We start from the raw sequence: 26,773 nt of genomic DNA on the forward strand, positions 1-26,773 counted from the left end.
AAGTTTGAAAAATATATATATATATTTAGAAACATCCGGTCAGAACATTTAAAAATTAAAATAAAAACTATCCATTGTCATGTGTTTAATTTAAAGTTATAGGAGGTGAAGTAACTTTAGGTGAAATGTGTAAAAATGTTTTTAGCTTTCACAATTTGTACAGGATCTATCCAGTATTTCTATAAAATACAGTAAAACAGTTGGTTTTATTCCATATTTAATAGATTCACATTTATTTTTAATGTAATCGGTATTTACACATCTTAATATTTAAGTCTTTAAAAAAAACCAACGAAAATAACCACTTTTATTTTGAAGACAACAATCACATGCTTCTCTCAGACTCAGCACCATCTGGAGGCAGGGGGGGCTAACAGTTCACTAAAACATTTAAACACAATCTGTTTGTTTTCATTAAAACCAAACAAACATCCGAACCAAAGGATTACAATAACAGGAATGGATGCAGAAAACAGTTTTTAAACTAATGATGAAGGAGACATTTAAAGTCATCTACTAACCTACATGAGGATTAATGAATGTAAGGCAAGTAGCTACATAATGACTGAGGTTCATTTTAAGTCCTTAAGTGAAAAATGCTCCATCATGTTATTATCAGCATGTTGTTCATCAATGTTGTCCAATTTGAGTTGAGAGAGTTCTTTTAATTAAAGGCACAAACATCATGTCACTCAGGACAATCTGTGAGCAGTGAGCTGATGTGCTGGAGCAGCTGATCGCAGTAGAGAGGACTCCGCTGTTTGTCTCTCACTTCCTCCGCCTCCCTCTTCAGAAGTGTCGGATGGACCGAGCTGCCTTTCTTCAGGATCTCTAGACACACACACACACACACACACACACACACACACACACACACACACACACACACACACACACACACACACACACACACACACACACACACACACACACACACACACACACACACAGTGTTCAAATTAGACACAAAAGCAGAAATACTCATCATTATGTACCATGATTACACATCTTCCACTAAAAGAAATGTAGTAGCTGAAGTTTTGACATTAAAAGCACACAAAATGCATTTAACACTATTATTCCCTCTAAGCTCGCTGATCTTGGACCGGAGGCCTCCATCTGCAGCTGGATATTCAACTTCCTGACGGGCAGGCCCCAGGTGGTGAGAGTCGGCAGCCACACTTCTTCCTCGCTGACACTGAACACGGGTGCACCACAAGGCTGTGTGCTCAGCCCCCTCCTGTACTCCCTGTTCACCCACGACTGTGCTGCCAAGCACAGTTCAAACATCATCTTTAAGTTTGCTGACGATACGACCATCATGGGCCTCATCACGAACGATGATGAGACGGCCTACAGAGAGGAGGTGAAGATACTGCACAACTGGTGTCAGGAAAATAACCTCTCTCTCTTAACGTCAGCAAGACTAAAGAGATGATCGTGGACTACAGGAGACAGAAGGGGGGTGATGCTGCGGTTGAAAGGGTCAGCAGCTTTAAGTTCCTCTGTGTGCACATCACTGAGGATCTCTCCTGGACACTCCACACGGACACAGTGACCAAGAAAGCTCGTCAGCGGCTCTATTTCCTGAGAAGACTGAGGAAGTTTGGCATGAACACCAGCATCCTCACAAACTTCTACAGAGGAACCATCGAGAGCTTGCTGACGGGCTGTATCACGGTCTGGTACGGGAACTGTTCTGCTCACAGCTGCAAATCGCTTCAGAGATTGGTGGAAGAGCGGCACAGCACACCATTGGCAACAGTCTCCCGGCCATTCAGGACATTTTACACCAGCAGTGCCTCCGGAAGGCACACAGCGTCATAAAGGACCACGACCACCCAGCACGCAGACTGTTCTCCTTGTTACCGTCAGACGATACAGGAGCCTGGCTGCACCTCCAGACTCAAGGACAGTTTTTACCACCAAGCCTCCAGACCCACAGACCCACCCTCTCACTGTCTGCACTACATAAATATAATTATTTACAGTACTGCATAACTCCCCCTTCTTTTCATGTACATAAGCTATATTGTTTTTGTTATTATTGTTTTATCTTAAATTGCATATAGCACTAAATTGTATATAGTACTCGTTTCTTCTATATTTTATATTTGACAGCTGAGCCGACATGCCGTCTCTCTCAGACACATTTCATGTGCTAACCTACATATGACAAATAAAACTTGAAACTTTTGGAAGAGTTTCTCTAAACTGTAGTCACATTCAGGTGCATCAAACCTTCACGATAAATCATAAGTTTTTAGTTTCTAACCTGGTACAGGTTATAGATACTCCATCTTGAGCTGATGTTGTCTGCCAGCAGATGGCAGTGACGAACTTCACTACATCAACTCACACACTGTATGTGCAGGTGCCCATTCCTTCCACTGGGAGGCGATACACCTCTATTCAAATCTTTTCCTCTCACTGTTCCCACACCTTCTGCTGAGAGTCAGAAGTATATTAAATTACGTGCACTGCTGTCAATGAGTAAATGCTTCGGAAACCACAACGCAAAAGTGAAGTTCCAGTGGTGACACGCCGCCACTCTGGATGAGTTAGCTCATGTCAACTCATCATCTGATACCCGCCTTTGTTCTTCAAGGACATGCAGGGGATTTTTAGCTTTTGTGTATACTGTACTCAGATGAGATAGGAGGTGGGGTGGCGGGACTTTGAATTAAAAGGAGAACAATGAGGACTTGTGAGAAGTGAGTTACACCCGTGCCAATAGTGTCTGTGTGATTGAGCAGGTAGCAGCCGTGCTGCCAGGACCGGGGGAGGGGGGGGGGGGGGATTATCAGTGTGGAGGACTGGTGGTAAGGGTGAGAGAAGGATGAGGGGGGGGTCATTCTGTCGGTACATGCAGCACACATCAAGACACTTCACAGATATGCGTTTGAAATCCAAGAAGCATAAGAATAGGATCAACTATTAAAAGGAACAAAGGGAGATAGAGAGGAGGAAAGAGAGCGAGGAGGGGAAAAAAAGAAAGCTTCAAACAGAGCCATGCATGAGAGTTAGGAATGCTTCCACATTTGGGACACAGGCGGTTACGGGTGCTGTCAAATAGAGACAATCACTCAGCAAGATGTGAGGTCATCTCATTTCACAAAGAGACTCCGAGCTGTCTACCAATCTACTTCATGGAGATCACAGATAGAAGAACTGGGCTACGCACAATGGCTCATATTTGTATCTTTACACTGTATGGGGCAGATGCTGACCGTCTCTGAGGCTGATAAACACTTCTGTCCTTAGTAACGCATTACCATCATTTACAGACTTGAAAACTGTGACGACTAACTGGATGATCTACGGTGCTCCGTATGTGTCGCTCAACTATTTCTGACTTCCCTCGCCAAATCCATTCGTTCCTACTAAAAGATAGAATTCTTTAAAAGTGGGTCACAAATATATTGGTTCATTTTTAAGAGAAAAAGGGGGAAATCATTTCCTAATTTTTTAGCAAATGTTACTCAAACAGAAGTTAATATTACATTTGTCTGTGAGTTTGGTGCTCTAGTGAGTTTTTACAGCAGCAGGACGGTGTACGTTGGGATCAACTCAAAATACAGACAGAGCTCATGTTCATCAAACAAAGGAACATGTCAATCAATGGATGACAATTGAGCTCTTTGGCACATACGATACTCGTTATGGGATTTGTTGACAGTAATACAAATCCATTAATTAGTATCAGTTTTAGTGAGTAACAAATTGCCAGAGCATGCATTAAAAGATAAATCATATCCATCATCAATTTAGAGAAAGCAAAGAAATTCTAAAAAATGATCAGTTTCATGTTTAAACTGAAGTGCAGTATCGCTTTTCCAAGCAAATTCTGAAAAACACTTGCAGACGTACAGTATTTGGGTGAAGGCTGCGTCATGAGGTTGATTTACATGTGTTATTCTGCCTTCTGCAGTCGAGGTTACCGTAACTTTGATAACCAATGGCTACAACAACAATTCAGAGTGTCCTTGGAAAGCTTCAAAAGCTTTCGTGCAGCGCTAGAATTCATGCTATGGAAGATATTGCTGCAGCTGGTGAATATGTGAATACTTCTAGCCTCGTGAAGATGAGAGATCCTGTAGAGAGGCCTCTCTGTGCTGGCTAAGGCATCAGCGCTCACCTGCGTCCTGTCAGAAGCACTGACAGCTAACATCCATGAGAGAGGGAGAGAGTGAAAGTCAAGAGGAGCTGAGCCTCGGTTACACACTTGAGGAAAAGCCACTCAGACTTTCCACCTCAATAAAACACAGCTGTGAAGCTACGGGTCTGTCTGAAAACACTGGGTATGAGATGAGCAAGTGAGAAGGACGGATAAAAGACGAAGGGATTAGACGGGATGGGTACGAGGGCAGCTGTGGAAAGGGGGGGGGGGGGTTCCCCATGTGGTTGTCATTAGGTGGGACAATTCTGTGTTTAAGGGAGATCCTGGGTGGAGAGGTAGAGGTCTACCCCAGGTACTGGCAGGGGAGTTGTACATATATCAAGGCTCACACATTAACCTGTGAAGGGTCACTCTCACAGACTGTATATAAGGAGTGGACAGAGTCAGCGTGATGGCATTTTGGTGGCTCCATCTTGCTTTTTTGGAACCAGAAGCGACCATATTTGGACGAGCGGATGGAGCTGAGGAGGGATACGCATTGCTTAGCCTCTGTCGTGATTGACAGTTTGAAATAAAGTACAGGGGGAATCTGCTGGCGGCGTGCCAGGCAATAATCTAGTGTTTGATAGAGGATACCGCTCATTCCTCTCACCCTTCTGCGAGTGTCTTGGACACGGCAGGCTGGTCTGCAGATCATCTCCTTACACCATCACCATCTTTACTATCTGTATCAGCTGAATATGTTCTTCAGGTCATATCACGTAATCATTTCAGGTCATGAACAGTATTATGCACATGAGGATGTTATCTTCACAATCCCTCCTCATTCTTATCGGCATTGGTATCAAGGACTGTCAACAATGCATTAAAGGCCAACGGGAACACCCCCTTCTAATCTCACCGAGCACTTGGCCCTGCACCGAGCCGTCGGGGTCATCCAGGTGCAGGAGGAGCTGCTGGAAGAGGAGCTGCAGATGAGGAGCACAGAGCTCGGGGTTGTAGTCTTTGGTCAGGCTGGACAGCCACAGCCCGAGGGCCTGCAGGGCAACGCTGCGCACCTCCTCACTGCTGTCGTCCAGACGCTTCAGCAGCACTGTGGAGGGAAGACACACACAGATTAGAAACAACAATTCTATTTCAGCTGCTGAAAAGTTTTGTTTAGTTTATTCCTCAATATAATCATTGTTATAAGTTATATACATACATGCATTACGTTTGACATGTGTACATGTACATTTCAGTGTGACAAAATGTGATGCATTCATTTCTGTGTGTGTGTGTGTGTGTGTTCTGCACCTACCGGGGTAGATCTTGTTGAGGGCCTCAGGGTGCAGACTGGTTCCTATGAGTCTGAGTATGGTGGACAGGGAACGACAAGCCAGCAGTCTGCCCATCTGCGAGTCCTCTTCCAAGGCTGACAACACCTGGGGACTCACTTTCTCCTCCAGACACAGCAGCTGCACACAGAAAAGGCATACAAATCTATTAGATGTTAAATAACAAGCTTAAAATCTGCCCATATGTTCAATTCAATTAAAACTCACAAAAGGAGACACAGTTTACAAAAAAGTGTTTTGGTGTAATAACTTTTCTTAGTGTAGTTTTATGTTAAAACAAACAACTTCTACTACAGGTTATGGACTTGCAACTTGCTGGAGTGACTGCTTTGAGTCAGGACCCCTTACTGTAATGACCAAAACCCTCTTTAAAATGTTTGCTTCCAGTTCATTTACACCTCTCAGTTATCAGAATCGAGAAGTAAGGAAGACGAGGCCGGTTCGTGAAAGTGACAACAGATCCCCGGAAAAGCAGAAAGAACAGTTTCCACACTTTTCTTCAATTATTTGCGTGGTTTTTCGTACCAAAGTGAAATATCACTCGAAGCTTGACAGATTCATATCGGGTACGGATCACTTCATACAGACAGAGGGGCATGGAGCCCAACTTCAGAAGTACAGTGAAGACCGATGTTTTCATCACACCAACAGATGAGAAACAGAGGAAATGGACAAACAAGGTGAAGCTGAGCGCTAAGTAATGGCTAAAACCTCTGTCATCCTGTCTGTTTGCTATCGAAACCACGCATGCAAAACAGTAAAAAAAGGGAGCGAGGAGAGAGAATGAGGAAGAAAGAGGAGGAAGATTTGGCAGGAGGGATCCAGCATTACATCAGTGATGAGGGTGCCAAGTGTAACTAGAGCTGCTAATTGTTTTCACAGGGAGTAGTGTGGAAACAATGTCCTTCTAAATGAAAGGCGGTTTGATTTCCCCGTGGAAATGCACACATAACCTTCTGATGTTTATTTCATCTCTACTGCAACCTCGTTTCGAAACCCAACACGGGCCAGTTTAGTCCCCACATTTTCTATTCTTGCGAGGGTGAACACCCACACACCCCCCCCCCCCCCGCTCACATTGCCCCCCCCCCAGCTGTTTGCTTTGCCTTGTAGTTAAGAGACGTGCGAATAGAAAAAGGTGTGTGAGCCGGTTTCAACTGGTCACTCTGCACACGCAAGGGCAAACACAGCCAGATGTGCGTGTTTGTGAGCACACATACTGTAACTGGGCACATGCTCCGACAGCCCGGTTCAAGGGCATATCCCGGTGATAGTTCCTACGTACAAGGGCCCAGAACAGTGGAATCATTGTTCCTCAGGGACAAAGGTATGTGAACCCGCTTGCCCCCACGTACACCTGCTACCGGCTGTGGCCAACTCTTTCAGCCAAGGGGAGAAAGATGGCGGACGATGTATTTTCCTAAAAGGCCAAGTGGGACCATCTATTTTGATGTGAAATGGACAAAACAGAAAAATTGAAGTAAATGTCAACTCCCGGTGGATTCAAATAATCCCTTTACAGCCGAGTCAATAAAGAGTGTTTCTGCAGATTGGAGAGCAGCAGTACGTACTACTGGAGAACTTTCATATCCAGTGTTTGCTTCCAATGCTCACGGTGGAAACCCCTGTGTGTCATATGTGCAAGTCCTCTGCAGCATTTTTTGTGTGTGTGTTGTGTGTGTGTGTGTGTGTGTGTGTGTGTGTGTGTGTGTGTGTGTGTGTGTGTGTGTGTGTGTGTGTGTGTGTGTGTGTGTACCTGTCCAGGTGTGATGGCCCCTCCATGCAGCAGGGCCAGCAGGCAGCTGAGGGCTGAGGTGCGGACGGCAGCTGCAGTACGGCCTGCACGCCACACCAGGTTAGGAAGCAAGACGTTACACAGGAACTTCTCCGATTCGTCGCGGAAATGCCTTTAACGGAGGCAGAGAGTAAAATATGGAGACAGAACAGGAGCAGAGAAAGACATTTAGAGTGTTTCATGTGGAAGATCATTGGCATTTATACATTTGTTAACAACTTGCAAGTAATAGTAATAGTTATAGTTAGTTATAGTAATAGTTCCCATATTGAAGACAAGTTAATGATGATGGCTGTTGGGAATGCTACTGCAACACAATGGCTATACTGCAGTCATTTCCCCCACACTTGGTGTTAGGCAGAAAAGGGGGGGGAGTGGAGGAGAAGCTGGAGACGAGGAGTGCAACATCTGGGTGTCCTCCTTTCCCTTCTCCCTCTGTTTTCCACGCTGGCTTAGGCCTTCTGACATCCTCTCACACACGACCAGACTCTGCACTGCCCTTTTGCTCCAAACCAACTCCACCAGCTCAGGTAGATGCCTCGACCCTCAGGTTGTTCCGGTGGTGTCACAAGAAACTTGTCATATCATTTGATCAAATGTGCTGTAATGTTTCAGGGCCAGTAGGGGGAGACTGTGTGCCACTAATACAGCCAGGACCGTGTACTGCTGCATTAGCTCAGTTTCTTCATCTTGACAGGTGTTGAAAGATCATCATGAATGACGCCAGGAGATGGAAAGACAATTTTCCACATAGCAGGGATGATGTCCAAAGGAAAAGAAGAGTGGGACATTACCTTTAACTTGTATGTCACACACACACACACACACACACACACACACACACACACACGGAAGTTTGTCTTTATACCTCATGGATACACTGGTGCCGTGTGTGCTTCTGAGAACAACAATCTCTCTCACAGCACACACATATACTGCTTCACAAGTAATTGAGTCATTAAGTAGGACTGGGCAGTAACTCAATAATATTGATCATCAGATTTCATCAAAATCATTTAGTGATCTTATAAAACACTTGTTCTACAAATGTCTGTAGGCATCTATAGGTATGCATCATGTTACTGACAGGCCTCATAGAAATGTTAAGGGAAACCACATTTGAAATAAGAGAAAGAACCCCAAAAGCAGTTTCTTCTTCTTGTTTTACGTCTTGAAAGCTGAAATGAAGACTAAAGACGGAAGCCTGTTACAGTTCACACATACATGAACCCACACACTCGTATCTCCTTTGTAAGTGGCACCTGATTCAAAGGGAGAGGATACACTTTCCTTTCTCACACATCACCTTCTACTTAAATTTCACATTCAACTTTTTAATCACAGCACACAAATCCACATGAAACAAAGACATTAAGCGTGTGTGTGTGTGTGTGTGTGTGTGTGGATGAAAGGAATTTACATGTACACACTTACTTTCCCTTTCTGCTTCCTCTATAGTGAAGCTGTCATTATCTCATTTTGGTCGTAGAATAAAGAGAAGAGGTTTTCTCTATCACTATCATTGTCCTCTTGATGACATATAGCGTGTGTGTGTGTGTGTGTGTGTGTGTGTGTGTGTGTGTGTGTATGTGTGTGTGTGGGATAAAATCTGCTGAGCAAAGATCAGGCCATAAATCATGAATGGAGGGATAAGAGGAGTATGAATGGAAATATTATGGCAGACCGCACGGCCCCGCATACTGTAAGTTAAGCATTTGTTTGAAACCTTTTGAAGGTGTAACATGATTTCTGTCTCCCGATGGTCCTGTGATTACCGGAGATATAGTTGAGCAATGAGAGAAGCAGTTAGCAGCACAGGTGGCCGTGCTGGGAGTGAGGAAGAGACAGGGGCTCCTTTTGTCTAATATGCACATTTATGGATAAAATTATCTGATGAAAGCTGAGAGCAAAAGTTCCAATTTCCACGTTTTTGGCAAAGGTGGCAGAATGTTTTTGGCATAAGAACACTTGTTTATGCAACATGTTTCACTGACAGGGAAATTATTTTGTCTTGTCTTATTCTATTCTTTACACTGCTGCCAGACTACCATCCCTCAAACTAGCCAATGAAAACACCTACCAGCCCTGACGGACCTTTTGGCTGAGGGGTCAGGGTTAGTTACACGCTGCGCAGATATCTCCATGGCAACCACATGGACAAGATTTGTCTTTGTGATCGACGGCAGCAGCTGCTGTGATTGCTGGGATCTGGAGAGGGCCTCAGGCTTAATGCATTCCCTCAGATTAGAGCTCTGAGCCCGGCCTGAATGCTGCACAGCTGAGGGCTCGGAGGGGACCCTGGAGGGTAAAGGGGGCCGCAAAGAGGAAGAACCCACAGATGGGAGCTCCTCTCTGGGTGTCAGACATCACTCCTATCCTTCCTCATTCATCAGCTATTAACCATTCAACGGTGCTACGATATCACTAAGGAGCAATTTAGACATCCTTTGACCTTTTGTCTTCTTCAGACATGCTGGGAAGTGATTAACTCATTTGAGTTAGTCTTGCCGGTACTCCCAGAGAAACCATGTTAACTCAAGTGGTAGCTCTACATCATTTTTGAAGTATGATGAACTGCCTCTTACCTGAAATATATTCCTATCATCTATCATATGACCCTGTCTGAATCAACCGCTAGTACTAAAGAAGCTGATGGGGTTACAATGACCTCAGAATAACTCTAGTGTGTGTGTGTGTGTGTGTGTGTGTGTGTGTGTGTGTGTTTCTCTAATTATGGTCCCTTGTGGGCGCGGTACTAATTTGCAGATTAACGTGAGGTTAATAAAAAATGAGCTGTGTTAATAACGATGACTTGGAAAACTTAGACTAGGATCATGAGATAAGGAAATGGTGCAAAATTAACCTGCAATTTAGCCGTTGTGTGAGTGTGTGTGTGTGTGTGTGTGTGTGTGTGTGTGTGTGTGAGTGTTTCTTTGATTCATAAGATAACTTGCTCTGTATACGTGTGTGTATCGAGATGTATGTGCCCCTCTCACCCCTGGGAATCCAGTGTGTTGGTTGCATCCAGTAGCAACTTAGCAAGCATTGTGAAGATGCTCATCCTCATCTCTATGTCTCTGTCTGGTTGAAGGCAGCTGCACAACAGAGGCATCAACTGGCTCACAAACTCCCCAATCACTGGACCTATAATAAAACACACAGACACACGGTTTTGCATTATTACTATTGCAAGAGATTGCATTGTTTGCCATTATTGGACAGTTTACAGTATAGATATAAATAGCAAATATGGGGAGAGAAGGGGGAATGACATGCAACAAAGGTCCCTGGCCTGAATTGAACCAGGAATGTTTGCAGTTATACAACATGCTTCTTAACCACTAGGCAACATGATTCCTTTACTATTGCAATATGATAATGTTGAACCTCATGTGTTCAAAGTCATCTTCAGTGTCACCTCAGCAGTGCTTGAACTTGTATTCTTTGTTTGAAGTCTTCCTAACTTTGCCAACTTGCTGGGTCAACAGTCAAATGACTAAAATTCACTCAGTAACCCATCATTTCAGCCGAACCACTAAATACTAAACCTATCCTCAAAAACTCTAGTGTTCCTTTTTTTAGAGCGAAGACACTATGATTTATGCACTTTCTTAATTCTTCTTTGTCCAGACCAACTGTCAAACGCTAAACAAGAAAAGGCCCACACACACACACACACACACACACACACATACAACTTTTTTTATGGTAAGCACTGACCAGAGGGCTTGAGTTATTGAGAGCTCAAAGGACTGGTGAGACAGTGACACAGAGCTCAGAGGAAATGACACATAAAAAAAAGGACTGTGTGTGCCAGAGTGTCTATAGAAGTGTCCATTACAGGAAAAATGAGAAACTCACTATGCAAGTATTCCCAGTAACACTCAGGCCCACACACGCACGCACACACACACACACGCACACGCACACGCACACACACGCACACTCTCCAACAGTCTGAATTCATGTTTACAGAACAATATATAGTAATATGTGTGTGTGTAGTGAGGGAAGTGTCCATGCCCTGTTTGAACTCAACTGTTCAGACATGAGAGGAGACAGAGGAAATCCTGAGGCTGCTCGAGGGTGGCGGCCAACGTCATCGAGCGATACGGGAAAACAAAGAGATAGAGAGATGGACCTAGTTTGTCCGATGGGATCGTGTGAATCAAAGCGGGTGTCATTTAACCAGAGGTGTTAGAGGGGACGTCTGCAGGTCCTCACAGTACCGAAATGACAAGGCAATAGGACGTTTCACTTCACTAATAGACACACACACACACACACACACACAGACAATCACTCCTCATTACAGCTTAGAAAGACCACCAAGCATAGAGAAAGAGAGAGGGATATTGCTCCAGTCTTAACACAATGGATCAGACATTCTCACACCAGCTGAAGGACAAAGGACTGTGAGGAGGATATGAGAGAGCAATAATTATTTCTGTCGCCGACAAGCACAGATGGAGAGTGTGAGGAGCTGATGAGCAAGCAAAATGACCAATTGTCAGTTGTGAAATTAACTACCGTCAATTGTTCAGCAGAAGGCCGAAATCCCTAAATCATGTGCACATCAAACAAAGCAGTCACACGCCGTCTGTTCGGCTGCCCGTAATAAAGTGCTTGGGTCCCGTTCATAGACCAAAGATCACATCTGTAGGAATGAAACCTAGGAACGCTTAGAGCACCATTCAGCAAGCGCAAATAACACGCACGCACGCACACACGCACACACGCACACAGCTTCAAAGTAGCCTTGATCCAGGGGAAGGTCAAGAGCAGGCGGCTGTGGTGCCGTTTGATGTAGTGACCCGAGTGGACTTAGAATGGACTGGTCAGTTAGCCGTGGGAGTGTGTGTGAGAGTCTGTGTGTGTGTGTAGGGGGGGATTAGAGGGGTACCCAGCTGCCCAGTCATTTAGAAAGAGAGGGGAGCGAGGCAGAAAGAGATGGAGATGAAAGTGTTGCACATGGGAGGTGCTGATGATGGAGGATTATACGGTATGGACAAAGGTAACGGGAAGTCTCAGCCCCAAAGAAAGGGTCACAGCTTTTTAACCCCCTGCAACACACACACACACACACACACACACACACACACACACACACACACACACACACACACACACACACACACACACACACACACACACACACACACACACACACACACACACACACACACACACACACACACATACATATATATTAACCCCTCTAGACAAGTCTGAGACACACTGACTGACAAACAGGGATTTACAAAAGTCTGTAAGCCAACTGGTGATAATGGCGGCCCTGTTTTCGTCTGTGTGCGTATGTTTGACCCTAACCCTTTCTGCTTAGGTGACAACAAAATAATTCTTCCACTGTGTCTCTGACTGGGGGTTATTGATGGACATCCATCTTGGACAACAACAATGGAACAGCACACATACATTGGGGTGTCAAGCAATAAATCATACAGATTTCAACCCTAAATACTGCATCATTTGACAGACCTCATATCCATCAAGTGGTGCTGACAATTGCGTCGACCACCATTAACACAGACGGCACATGTTCAACTTTTGATGCCTACACACCAGTCAGGAGCAGCGTGGGACTATATGAAAACGTGGATGAGGTGGATGCTTTCTGCCGCTTCTATGAGTGCAGGTACATCCGGACACCTTACAAACAATTTCATCTGAACTATCTGGATGCTTTGTACGAGAAAGAATCTGTGTTGCTGTTTTGACAGCTGCTGGATTTGATGTGCTGCCTTAAATGATGGATCATGTGCGAACAGGACAGACAAGCTTGACGCTAAAATATGATGCGCAATGTGTCTGAACAAGTTGAGGAAAAGAATGGCTTCCCAAACCACACCGTGAAGTAATGTTTAATAAAAAATGATCTAGATTATATAGTCCCGAGCAACGTGCTGAGGTGAGATGGAACCGAAGAGCATGTTCAGACTGATGACTGATGTAGTGATTTTCCCATCATTAACAGGTGATTTGACAGGCCAATTTCTCAAAACCTTACAGTACATTTTTGACCATTATCGTGTATCTTTACGTGCAAATTTCAGCACCTGCTGTATAATTTGGCAATGTCTTGTGCACATTCAGGCTTCACTTCTCACCTGATTGTATGACTATGATATGCAGTTGCAGTCTCTGTGGGGAGTAACTGGACCAGGTGTTGACAGAGGCAGACAGCCAGTTCAGCAGCTGGCCCATATGTCGTCTATAGAGCTCCATCACTGAGTCCAGGCCCTGCACCTTACACAGGAACCGTACACTCTCCAACGCCTGCGGGAGAGAGGGGGAGGTGGAACAAAATTATATTAACACATTCTTTAACTTGCAAACTTTACATTAGAAATGAGTCAAAGAGACGGGCGGGAGAAAAGGCTAAATGAAGAGTTGATGAGAAAAAGTGATAAGAGAGCAGAGGGTATTGTGTTCAAGTTCAACAATTACGGCTGTTTTCTTGTAATTTTAGGAATTCTTCGGTTGACGCGCACACGGGGAGGCACAAAACCATCATGTGAACCCATGGGAAGAACAACACTGAAGACACGACAAGGTCTTACACATAAAACCACTTAGAAACAAAAACCGTGACAGACACACAGGATGTCACAAAAAGGCACAGGAACCGACAGAAACACACACACACACACACACACACACACACACACACACACACACACACACACACACACACACACACACATGCACAAACACACACCAATAAAGCTGAGCTGGGAGGAAAGGGCAGGAATGAGAGATAGGAGAGTAAATAATTAGCTGACTCTTTAGGGCAGGGGAACTGACCTTTAGGGCACTTCATAGTTCCCTTCATAGTCCCTCAGGGATGGACAGGGACAGAGACAATGTCTGAGTCACAGATCGGCCCCTTCAGAAGAGAGCTAGACAACCCTGAGCTGTCCACTGATGGGAAAGTCTTGCCCCTTTTCTGGGAAAACAAGTTCCGCTTTTCCTCTGTGTCCGGGAATGCCCAAGGCCATTCTCACTCTCCCTCTCTTTTTCTTAATCCATTCTTTCTCATCTCTTGTCCAACACTGCTCCACACACACTGATGCAGAGTGTAGACAGACATAAACACACACACACACACACACACACACTGGTGGCCCATGTGGTGTCTAGTAAGCATCGCTGCCAATCCCTTCCCGCTCCTCTCCCTGTCATTAGCCTCCTACGGCGACGAGCAGTTAGGCGATACGCTGGCCTCGGAGACTGTCACTGTTCCTCTTCGTCCCTTTGCATTTAGAGGCTGACCACGACATGAAAGCTTGTTACTTGCACATAGCTTGGCTGTTGTGGCCCGAGGAGGCGTTACGGAGCCACAAATGGGATTGCGCCGATGACACACACACCTGCTAAGAAAAACAATCTCTCCCTATCGGTGTTTTTCCTCCACCTTTCACCCGCCTCCTTTTACCCAGGACTGAATTTAAAGTTCCACTCCGAAGGTGCAATTTCAGCTCTCCTGGCTAAGTGGGTAATCATACAGTTGGCCATGCCCACTTTGAACTCGTACAAATGCTGACATTCCTCAAATAGCTCTCTTGCTTCATAAAACCTGCTTACCTTTCTAATAAAAAAAGGATGGAAAACTAAAATTGAAGGGGAAAAGAGGTAAAAAAGAAAAGTGCCATGTCAAAGTAGAAGAATTACACAGGTGAAGTGATGTGCTGGTTTAGCCACATGGAACAAAGTGATGCTGCAGAGAGGATGCATCTGGGATTGCATCTTCCAACTGTTGAGTTGTGTGTTTTCTCACCTTTTCGCTGAGACATGGCTCGTTGGAGAGGCTCTGGACAGTGACCAGCACCTGCAGCAGCTGCAGGCTGACTGAGCTGTGGTCCGACTCGCACTGACACATCACTACATCCACACATGCCAACAACTGCTCCAAGTACACAACCTAGGAAAGAGAGAAAAAGATTATAAGATTGTCTTGTATGGTTCATAAACAGATGTGTGAAGTATTCACATTGAATATTTGCCCTGTCTATCAATGAACCCCATTACACTTAGCTCACAAACTCCTTTTTGTGCCCTGCCCTCAGTCCCGCTCCACTTTTCCTCCACAGCACACCATCACAAGAAAGCACACAGGCCCCGTCTCTCATTTTACACAAAAAAATAACTGAGTGATCGACACGATACAATAACTCCATCTCCAGACATGAGTGTGTGTGACATTGCTGTCACTTGTCAGCCAGTGAGCTCATGTTTAGACAAAGACCTGCGGCTCAGGCTAATTTCTATGCCATCACTGGGATCATGGCCTTTTTTCCTGTTTTCTCGCAGCCTGTCATTAGAGCTGGATGGGAGGGGGGAGGTTTGAGGGGGAGATGGAAGGTAAAGTGTGTGTGTGTGTGTGTGTGTGTGTGTGTGTGTGTGTGTGTGTGTGTGTGTGTGTGTGTGTGTGTGTGTTTTTGTATGTGGAGAGTTGAGAGCTGGTAAAGCGCCCTCCAGGTGTTTACTTTGGTCTTGTGATGAGGAGTTGGGTGGTGAGGGGGACTCAAGTGTGTGGGAGCAAAAAATACTCAATACAACCTCCACATATGCTCCCTCATTTAAAAAACACACCCACTCACTGAGCTTGACAGACAAATACCAGTGCTCCATCACTGGGGGGCGCACTCTCTTTTCAAAAATGTGAGTAGCTATTGTAAAGCACAGCTTGGCATTAATGTGGAAGGAAAACAAGTGCCAAGCCAAGTAAAGATGCTCAGAGCGTTAGAAATAAATAAAAAAAGAGGAAAGAGAGCTCAGGGACTTCCAGTCTGCAAGGCACATGAACAAATGTTTTCATTTTGCAATACAGTGTTGAGCACACACTGGAACAAATCTTGTTATGCATATCTTGAGTCCAGGGTGTTAGTTAAGTGTGTAAACACATTTTCCTGAGGCAGTCTGAGGCTAAACTAAACTTCCACGCAGCCCTAAACAACCAGGACTTTCCCAGCGTACTTACTGCACTGTGCACTCTTGTCTGACTGTGTTCACACATTCAACGACGGGCCGAGCCATTCACTGGCACATAAACATAGCAGGAGTTTCAGGGCGGCAGTAGTGGAAATAACGTGACAAACGGTGGCAGACACACACATTAGCTTACACATACACGGACACGCATATTATACACAGAAAACAACCATTAGGGCTGGTTGAGAGAGAGAAAGAGAGAGAGCGGAAAAAGTGGTGCGGTGTAATGACTAGGTGGACACCTGGAGCCGGGCGAGATACACCTGGTTTCATTGGCCTGGGCACGCTCCAGGGGCCTCGTTACAAAGTGCGTGTGTATCTGTCCACCGCTGGATACATCAATTACACACACACACACACACACACACACACACACACACGACTCCACTTGAAGAAGCCATACCAGTCGATGGATTCCTATCCAGTGGGAAGCCCACCCCCCCAATGGCTACTGATGTTGCTACGGCAACAGGAAAACAAACACTGGTGGTGCGTGGGATGCCGACCCCTTGCACTAAGGTAAAGTTTGCTATGCTGCCTTTCTTCTCCTCTCTTCGTCTGTCATTCAGTGGAGCAGGGAGCAGTACGCAGCTGTCATTCATGACAAAGGGCAGGCATGCGGTAGACACGCTGATGTATGGCAGTGTGTGTGTGTGTGCGTGTGTTCAGCATAATACTGGTCGTTGTGACACAAGTGCAAAGGTTTCTCCATGCACATGATGAAAAGACACAGAGCCTTCTTTTCTCCCCACACTCCTGCTGATCTGTTCCTCTAGGCTACAGTAGGAACTTCTTACGGAGTTTCACCAACACAGCATATTCACTGTTAACAAGCCAGGTTGTAAATATGCCTGCTAATTCACTGCCAGGCTCCCTCTTTAAGCCTTTCTTCCTTTCTCTTGGTACTATCTTTACCATTTTACTCCAGCCCCTGCAGATATTGTGATGCCCCTGTCACTATGGCAAACCACAACACAGCGACACTCAGGTGTATAGGTGCGTGTGTGTGTGTGTGTGATGGTGGGGATTTGTTAATCCTCAGTGGAATACCACTTTTAAAAAAGGTACACATAAGCAAACACTACTTTATATAAACGACGGAGGGTACTTCAGAACACGGTGGCTTCTCTAACCACTGGCTCGCCTTTAATTGTCCCTCAAACCCTTGACACCATCTTCAATTCATGACCAATATTTGTGTTATTCACCAAGCATCTGTCATTTCTTTTTGTACGCCAGCTTTTTCCCCTACTGAATAAAGAAAAGAAAACAGGGACTTGAAAGAGTCGGCGAGGTTAAGTCGTGCATAAGTATAATAGTATCACTTCCCCAAACTCCCCATGGAGCCCTGCAGTTCCTCCTGCCTCTGTTCACTTTGAAGATTATTTACATTTAATTTCTTAACACAAGTCAAACTTCACTTTTCCTTCCTCTCCGTTTGTGAGTCTGCCAGTAATTAAACCATTATCAAATACAAGTGAATGAGTCCCATATGAAGGATTTCAGGGCTAACCAGCACACAACTGTGAGGTAAGAGAGTGCGCAGTATTCAGAGAGAAAGGGGGAGAGAGGGATGCAGGTGCTCCCGTCTTCAGTGGTGTTATTTACAACTACACAGTGCTCTGGCCCTGCTCCCTGCTATGAACCCTGGATGTTGTCGAAGAACGTTGCAGGTGCTTAGTCTGGGTGAGCTCTTGAAACACAACGCTCCATGCTTTGCCTTCAAAAACAGAGAGTGACTAAATGAGACTAAGGGAGATAGATGGAGAAATAGACAGAGAGGAAGCAGAGGTCTGCCTCCATCTGTGCGACAACGTCTGACTGTCCCGTCCTGTTAGTTCTCTCTGGTTGACCCCGCCGCATAGCGACGAGGGAGGACAGAAGGGGGTCAACTTCCCTGCCATTTATCACCGGCCTTGACCAGGCAGGCTTTGAAATTTCAGTGATTCTTTTAACGCGGTGGATGAACCACAGTCCAGGTGAGGAGACCTTACACATGGCTATAAAAAAAACAAAGGCTCTGCACTGCCTCGTCTGAGCAGGGGGGGGGGGGGGTCAGAGCAGCCATGCAGGGGTCACGTAAAATAAGTGGATTTTTGTTATTATTATCCATGGGAGGAAATTCTTGCAGGCCTCACAGGGAGGGAGGTGGGGTTATGGGTATAGGTGAGTCAGTGCAGCAGGATCAGAAAATAGCTCAGTTATTTTGATTCTGAAAGGGAAACATATTTGGTACAAGAGAAAAGGAAGCAGTGGAAGAGTCTGCTCCGAACGCGATGGGATTTTTCCACTGGTAGACTGTTGGCAGAGAAACTCAAAAGGCATTTTTAATCATTGCTGCTATGCAAGTAAAAAAGGAAAGATACGTGCAACGTTGCGGGAGCACATTTTACAGATGCGTGTGACTGGAGTCGCTTTGATCAGAGACTTGTAATGTTAGATATGAAAAACACCATGAGGCCGGACTGTCACTTTAGCAGGCTCGGCACTTTAGAGAATTACTCAACAGTGAACCCACTGAACTCACAGTGTACAGTAGTGCTATTGAAAACTCTTGAAAGCTCTTCAACTAAAGCCCTTTCAAGAGATGTGGCATCTTATCACGAAACCTATTTTCATAAGCGACAAATTAGGCAAGAAACATACAGTATGACTGCTGCACTGTCTCTGCCAAAAATAAGAGTGCTAAGGTACACAAGGAGAGTAGAAAATGACCTATGACACTGCCAAGATCACCTAACAAGACTGGGAAAGAAAAACAGCTGGTGCACACAGATGGGAGGGGGGGGGGGGTGAGGGGGGTTGGAATCAAGACATGGCAGAGAAAACCTGGCAAATATGTCATCAAAACAAGTCTGACTTTGAAGTTTCAACATTTTTAACCGCAGACTCTTTCCCCTCCCACAGTGAAACGCTGATCTGCTGCTACCCCATAGAAGCTACAGAGTTAGCAACAGTAGAAGGATGTGGTTGTACTGTGTGGGAATGGGGCAGATGGCATTACTGGCAAGGAGCAGTCATTCTCAGGTAAATAACAGATCGTCACAATCAAACCCAAGCTTCTCTCTGCTGACCTGTTGGTATTCCTGGCAGACGTCTGGCCGGGCCAGTGTGTTGGCGATCTGTTCGAGATGTGGTTTAAGGAGGGTTTTGGAGCAGCCTCCCAGCACCGCAGCCAGCACCATGAGCGGCGTCCAGGGATAAGAGGAAGAGGAGGGGGTTGTCACATGATCCAGCAGCAGCTTGAGGAAGACGACAGGAGGGACAAAGGTCCCTAACAGTTTAGCAGCTGCCAGGCACTAGATGTTGGTACAAAGAGAGAGAGGGAAGAGAGCAAAGAAAGACACAGAGGCATGAGTGGAAAGGACGACGGGAACTGCAGGAAGTCCTTTTCTAAATCAGCCACACATCAAACATCTACAGAATCCTCCCATGTAAACAGGTGCATCCCAAGTCCTTGAGCCGTGCTCGGCCCAGTCTGAAGCAGATGTGTCCTGAAATGATTCGGTCTGGTGATAACTGAAAACAAATTCTATTGGGACCATGCAGAGGTCAAGCTTTTCTAAATGTCCCACCTGATCCAAACAAGGAAACACAATATGATGTGTAACATCCTGCTAATCAGAGGACTAGCTCTCTGGGACTCACATTGCTGACCACGTCCCTCTCCGTGTCGGTGCAGGCGCGGTAGAGGGTGGCCAGGAGAAGCTGCAGATGCTGGGTGCAGTAGTCCTCTGCGTGGAGCAGCAGCACAGAGAGCAGCTGAGAGGTCCTGACCCGTGTGGGCACCAGCCAGTCGGTTATGTCGTTGCTAATGGCCGGCACCAGCCTACCCAGGTTTCTCACCACGAGCTCTCTGCAGCCCAGCCCTGGACGCTCCACTGGAGGGGAAACATTAAGAACATTCACATTTTCATACTCTACTTCTACTGTTAGATATCCATTTTTGAAGAACTCATTTTCATGACACATCATGTTGCTAAAGCCAGCAAGCAACTAGCACATTGTTTATGACCGCTCACTGCAACATACAGTATTTTCTGGCTCCATTACATTGTCTGTTGGTGGCCTATTTATCAAACGTTTGAGTGTTCAGATAGTTTACTGCAAAATTGATTATAAAACTCCAGAAAGTCTATGAAACGCCATTTACTGAAAAAATAAATATCACTGATTCCAAGGTTTTCAAACGTCTGCTGACTGGCCTCCCACTTTTCAACCAATACATTTTTACGATTAGTGTTTCCCTACAAGGGACTTGTCAGCGCAAGTGAAAAAACGTTCTCAAACAGCCCTTTACATTTCAAATCCAGCAAACCTCGCTCCCTCTCCTCTCTCTCTTTCTATGCCCCACCTTGTTCTCCTTCTCCTATGGGCACACTAATGAGAGAGGAAGAAGGGACTAAAGGAAGACAGAGATAAATCAGAGAAACACCAGGACAAGACAAAACAAGCCCCTTTCTGGTCGTCTCTCACTGTCTGACAGTGACCTCTTCACACTGGGAGGCCCGGCAGATTTATGATGGCAAGAAAGACAAAGACAAAGAGGGAGAGAAAGCCTCTTCCTTTCCTTTCATGTCCCCAGGCAGAGCCCGTATTCATCCACATTGTCACATGTTTAGCTGTGGGACACATACAGGATCTTCAACCTAGATGCAAAGCCTAGGACATATACCCATGACCTATAGGCAAGCAATGGTGACCACGTTCAGGTTCACACTTATTCCTGGCCCTGAGGCAGAGACAACATTACTTTTACTGTAAGTTATAAATTTGGTCAGCCAAAGAGAGATGATTTAATTCAGCAAAAGGTGTATAGATAAAATGTATATTCAACAGTTTAGAGATGTTATTATACAAGGTGAGAGAGCAGTGAAGACAATGCATCAGCAGGAAGCTTTGCTCCACTGTAACACTGGAATTCAGACATCATTCCTTAGACTTCACCTCAATCCTTCAATAAGGTAATGTTACAGGATGCAAGACAGTCTGAGTTGACCGCCTGAGCTTAAGCTGGATCCCAAGGATTTTCCTGCCAAGTTTATTTGCACCAGGAAAAAAACATCATGTCCGTCTAGTGCAGAGCACAGTCCAGTCTTTCCATCACCCAGGTTAGACATACAGTTTCTTCCTCGCTGCTTTGTTGAAAAACCGCGACAATAGATGCTAACAAGAGCTTTGGGTGGCAGTAGAATAGAACTTTATTGTACACCTGGTTGTCTTTGGCTCACCTACCACAAGAACATAACAAGCATATAAGCAGTCAGTAAAACAGACACAGGAAATATTACACATTGAAAAAGTTCTTGTCAATGTCTGTGGTCTAAATCTTCTAAGTCACTTTGTTGAGTTAAGAATATGGCAGTTGGAGATGCTGGACTTCTTAAACACATTTTTAGTTGCCAAAGGGATCCTATATGAAGCACCTCCCGGATGTACGTATGCATCTTACAATTGGCTAGTTATTAGCTAATTAAATTGGACAGTGAAGATTAATTGATGCTAGCGAGTCACACAATACATTAATAAGACTTCTCTGACCCAGTTGATAGTGTGATAACCAGAATAAACTATGCCGACTGACCTCCTGGTGGGTAGAAGGGAGGTTGGGTGAGAAGAAAGTCGATTTTGTCCTTAATTTCATCCTCATTCTCCTTCTCCCACTGGGCGCCAACCTGCTTCCATAAATCAGCTGCTAGAAGTCTGCAGGGGGGGGGGGGGGGGGGGGAGTGCAAACACAGATCAGCGTCCCGGTCATCAACTCTGTCACTGTCATTTGGATTATGCACAGTATTTCACATACACGTTGTCGATATTTGCGATGTTTCCATTTACCTTTTAAAATCCTCCGTGAGAATATTTGTCAAATATTTATATACGAACCAGAAGAATAAATAGTATATTACAGATTGGGTTACATTGTATTATGAAGCAACACATTAAGCATGACATGGTCCACTATTACCTTATTTCCGGGATCTCATCATTGATACCGGCCAGCAGGAGTGGGATGAGTTTGTGGAAATAAGAGTATCTGTCTCTCATGTGAAGAAGCCAATCACCAATGACCGCAGTCACAGCTTTTCTTACCTGGAACAAAAGAGAGCAAGACAGAGAAAGAATAACTTCATAATCAGTACACATAACACAGCGGAACTTCTAACATTTCTTAGTTGCTTTAAATCGAACCTGCGGTGAGTCGTCAAACAGTCTCTGTGTCAGGTGAGAGAGCACTTCATCCACGTTTTTCCCAGTGCCATGCTGAATGACAGCCCCGGTGGCTTCGATGACAGACACTCGTACCCGGGAGTGTTGATGAGCAATCGTCTGCATGAGAGGCTTGACGAGACTCTCAGCCTGCATGTGAAAGTGTTCTGGAGAGAAAGAGATAAAATGCATTTCAGTCCATTTAATTTCTGTTACTGTAGAGCTAGGTGATACATTAATATAAAATCAATATTGAGATACGAGACTGGATATATCCTGACATTTTGGTTTCCTTATCATTATGATTCTGTGATGTTATTGTTATTTATATAGCACCTTTCATACAAACATGCAGCCCAAAGAGCTTCACATAAAAAACCCCATAAATAAACAACAATAAGACCAAATGAATCAACAAATTAAAGTTAATTAAATTAAAATCAGGGATAAAATGTATGTAAAACAAAATGATAAAAGCTTAAAAACTAAGGCTGTAATATTACTCCAAATTAAAAGCTAGATTAAAAAGATAGGTCTTAAATTTCCTTTTAGAGAGAGCATGGTAATATAATATGTAGACTAGAGGCAGTGAGTTCTACAGTTTTTAGCGGCATAAAAACAGAAGGCACTCACATCGCTATTTATTTTTGACAGATTAATCGATAATATTTGTTAGTTGCAGCAATAGTTGAGACAAGTGATGGAAGGCAGGTAACTGGAATCAAAACACTGCAACTTTTGAAACATTGATGAGAAAGCAATTCTAGTATTTCTGCACAAAATCAATACCTAAATGTTTGCCAGAAATTACACAACCTTATTATATATTGTAGCCACTTATTACAACTGTCAGCAGCACAGTATACTGTTACAAGAAAGCGAGCTCTTCTATCGCACTGCACACACGTCTGCGTGACTCGAAACCATGGCAACAACAGACTTCATCAACAACAACAAAAAAACTTCTCACCAACCTGGAATACACTTTGCAAAGTTCACGGTGCATTTGCAGCTTTCTCTTCTGGCATCGGGGAAAGGGTCGACAATGGTTCTTTGCAGTATGTTGATCATGTCGGTGAGATACGGCGCTAAATGCTTCCCGCACACCTCCACTGTAAGAGTCAACAACTCCACGGCTAACAGCCGAAGCTCTTCCGCCGGCTCCAGGGTCTCCTTCTCCCCCAGCCTCTGAGCCAGACAAGGCATGAGATAGGGCAGCGTCTCCTCCGGCTTGGGGATACAACGAATAAACTCTGTTATTATCGTTATCGCTGTTTCTCTGCATCTTTCCATCGGATCTGACAGACATTTGAGGAGAGGCTTGAGGAGGGCAGAGAACACCTCCTGTAAGACGCTGCTGGAGAGTCCTTTATCTAAGGTATCCCTCTTGATTAGCTCCAGAGCCCTCTTTCTTGTCGACTTGTTGTCTTCGTTTAGACAGTTTAAATGTCGGGCGAGTCCTCTCAAAACTTCAGAAGCAGCATGCTCGTCTCCAGCCGCCATAGCTGCCATCTTGACTGTCGTCGTTATGGCAACCTGCAGCTGCACGACAAAACAAACGGCTGCTTTACGGTAGCTTCCGGTTCAAAATCTAAAACTTTATTCGCATTTACAACATTTTCTGTTGCGTAAAGTTCTCTCATCTTTTGAGTCTAATGTCAACTAAACACTGAGTTGAATAAAGATTTAAGACAGACATTGATGTGAATTGTAGTTTCTGTTATGGATATCCAGAAGCTGTTGTGGATTTATTTCGGCATTGCCAAATTGTGAAGATTTTATGGAAAGACCTGGTTGCTTTTATTATTAGAATAAGTATTTTGTCTTTCTTTGGACTAATGTGTCATGTGTACACAATTACTCTTATGATGGCCAAATTACATATCTAGAAATTTAAATTCATGTAAAAAAAAATGTAAGTAATAAAAGACAGCATTCACACCATTACAGGAATATTTTGGTGATTTCTCATAAAGTAGACTTAATATCCTGAGTGACATCTAAAAAAGGTTAGATAACCAAGTGGGCAAAGTGGGCAAGTTCAGCAGTCCCTTAGGGGACCCCAAAGTCAGAGGTTTACAGTGAGTCCATTTGTTTACAATAATCTGATTGACATTGTCCCTTAAAATACTAAACTACACCATACAGCAAGATATTTGGCTGAAATTAAGGACTTTAATTCAGATCCTGGTGCCCACAGCTCATTTTCCTCCAAGTTTTATCACACATTCCAAAGTCAAAATCTGCCCTATTACAAAATGTACATTGTGCTAATTCCGTGATATTGCACAGTAAAGTCATTATGAACTGTTATTTTAGGATCTCAAGACTTGAATTTATCCTTTTATTATCAGGTGGCGCTTGTCAGGGTTGATCCATTGACATTAGAATAACTGAAAGTTACGTTCATAGATGGGCAATGCCATTACACAACTTTACAGGTGTGTGGTTGAGATAAAAATGAAGGCTGAGTTTGAAGATGGCTGTGGTTGGACGGTCGGAGCAAGGTGCTCCGTTAGGTGGGTAGAAAGTGGAGAAGGGGATAGTGCCCTATCCCACTTTACGCCCCTGTCCCAGATGATGTCTACTGTAGTTGTACTTACACAGAATTCAAGAACAGTAGGACAGATGAAAAATAAACTTACAGCTATAAACTGCTGAGGTATAAGTAAGGGATAATGCACAGTGAGCCGATCATTATCACAAACCCCAACAGGGTGAGCAGGTTCATGTCGGGGTCTTGAATGACCCTCAAGGGAAATATGAAAATTTATAAAATGTATAAAAGAGAGGCTTGGTTGAGTCTGGCTCTGGTTGCTTTCAGGGTTTCTTTCTAAATGAGGTAGGCCTACGTATACTGTCTGTCTTCACATTCACAGATAAAACTAGTTCTCAATTCCTTTTTAGAGTGGATGTTTCCTTTAAAGGTTTACCTGCAGATGGGCTGGCGCAGCGCGTGCTCGCTGCTGCTGGCCTCGAGAGAGCGCCGCTGCGGTCGAGAGAATGACAGATTGACGTCATCGGGACTGACGCAGAGCGAGCTGAGAGAGGCAGAGCAGCAGCAGCATCCCTGCTAACCAGCGGTACCTCACCAATCTCCCATCACCAGCGAGGTGTTTTCTAACTGAGCATCCTCCAGAAATAACGGTAGGGACACCAGCGAGAGCTCTGACGAGACCGTGCTTTTATGAACACTTAATAGCGGTTAATATCAGGCCCTTCACAGCGTTTACGTCGCAGTATTTCCCCTTCGTTGTGGTTTGGTTGTCATTGTAAGGTTAGCAAAGCTAGGTGGGCTAGCAGTCTATTGAATGCAACTGCACAGGTGCTCAGTTTCATCACCAGCGTCACAGTATGCATGGCAAAATTGTTATATGTGGGCACTGTTTTGCCATTTGCTGTGAAGACAACTTGGTAAATGTCATGCTCTGAAGTCATAACTGATTTTGATTTATTATACATAAAAAAAACAACACATCGCATATGTGTTTTCCATATGAGGAAGTGATACAGGGTTGTTCATAGTTAGCTACACCTGCTCAGCTTCCTGGCTTGCTATGAGACATGCTGCTATGTTATTTGACATAACTGTAGTCTGACATAATCAAAACTGTTGTCAGTTGTCATACACTGTTTTCTAAATTGTTTTGCCTCCACCTACTAAAGTATTTACTTTTGTAAATAAGAGTATATCCGTTTAAGCACCAGTTTCCAAAACGTTCATGTTCAGTCATCTTCATCCATAGGGAATCATGCTAAGGGCATACATTGTGCATGAGGTGTGTATACGCTACTTAAATATAAGTGTTAAATACTGTTCATGCCACTTTTAGGTAATTAACCCTAACCCTATTTTTTGGGCTCCTTCTGTCACCTACCCACAACAAAAGACACAGGTAAAAGGTATGCACATTTGCCCAGGGATACACTTTTACTAATAATATGTCAACTAAATAAGTTTGGGCAACAAGGGTATAGACAGGAGTATCTAGTTGTGACTGGTTAAATACATCACAAATCAAGGTACTTTATCACATTGATGCAAAAATCATAATACCGCAATATATATATATATATATATATATATATATATATATATATATATATATACAAAATTATCTACCTTCTTCAACTAAGAAAGGTAACATGCACTTGCAACAGTTACCTTCATCATACACTGTCATGTGTGAAATGTCCTCTCACCTCCTTCCCACGATCCATTGCTCCTCCATTCCCTATCCTACTTTTCTCTTATCATACTGTATGGGCTGCATTTTGCCCCTCCTTTGCCCCTGTTCTACC

General features: G+C 44.4%; 2 protein-coding genes across 3 annotated transcripts in view; one reads left to right on the top strand and one right to left on the bottom strand.

Annotated features, from left to right (window-relative positions):
- Positions 1-128: 128 nt before the first annotated feature.
- On the bottom strand, positions 129-25,529 carry dnaaf5 (dynein axonemal assembly factor 5). Its single transcript, XM_029437003.1, has 14 exons — positions 25,405-25,529; positions 23,446-24,013; positions 22,454-22,638; positions 22,230-22,354; positions 21,849-21,967; positions 19,913-20,145; positions 19,339-19,563; positions 15,051-15,194; positions 13,381-13,549; positions 10,249-10,396; positions 7,214-7,364; positions 5,421-5,577; positions 5,022-5,213; positions 129-831 (listed from the first exon to the last, which is right to left on the bottom strand). The coding sequence occupies exons 2-14, from the start codon at positions 23,981-23,983 to the stop codon at positions 689-691; spliced, it is 2,529 nt and encodes an 842-aa protein (XP_029292863.1). The 5' UTR covers positions 23,984-24,013; positions 25,405-25,529; the 3' UTR covers positions 129-688.
- Positions 25,488-26,773, top strand: part of prkar1b (protein kinase, cAMP-dependent, regulatory, type I, beta) — a 61,679-nt gene continuing 60,393 nt past the window's right edge. Inside the window, exon 1 of one of the 2 annotated variants that reach the window (XM_029437004.1) lies at positions 25,488-25,618. The gene's annotated coding sequence lies outside the window, so the exon portion shown is untranslated. The remainder of the gene's footprint in view (positions 25,619-26,773) is intronic. The other variant, XM_029437006.1, reaches the window with a different exon arrangement.

Source organism: Cottoperca gobio, chromosome 8 (assembly GCF_900634415.1).
Source record: "Cottoperca gobio chromosome 8, fCotGob3.1, whole genome shotgun sequence".
NCBI lineage: Eukaryota > Metazoa > Chordata > Actinopteri > Perciformes > Bovichtidae > Cottoperca > Cottoperca gobio.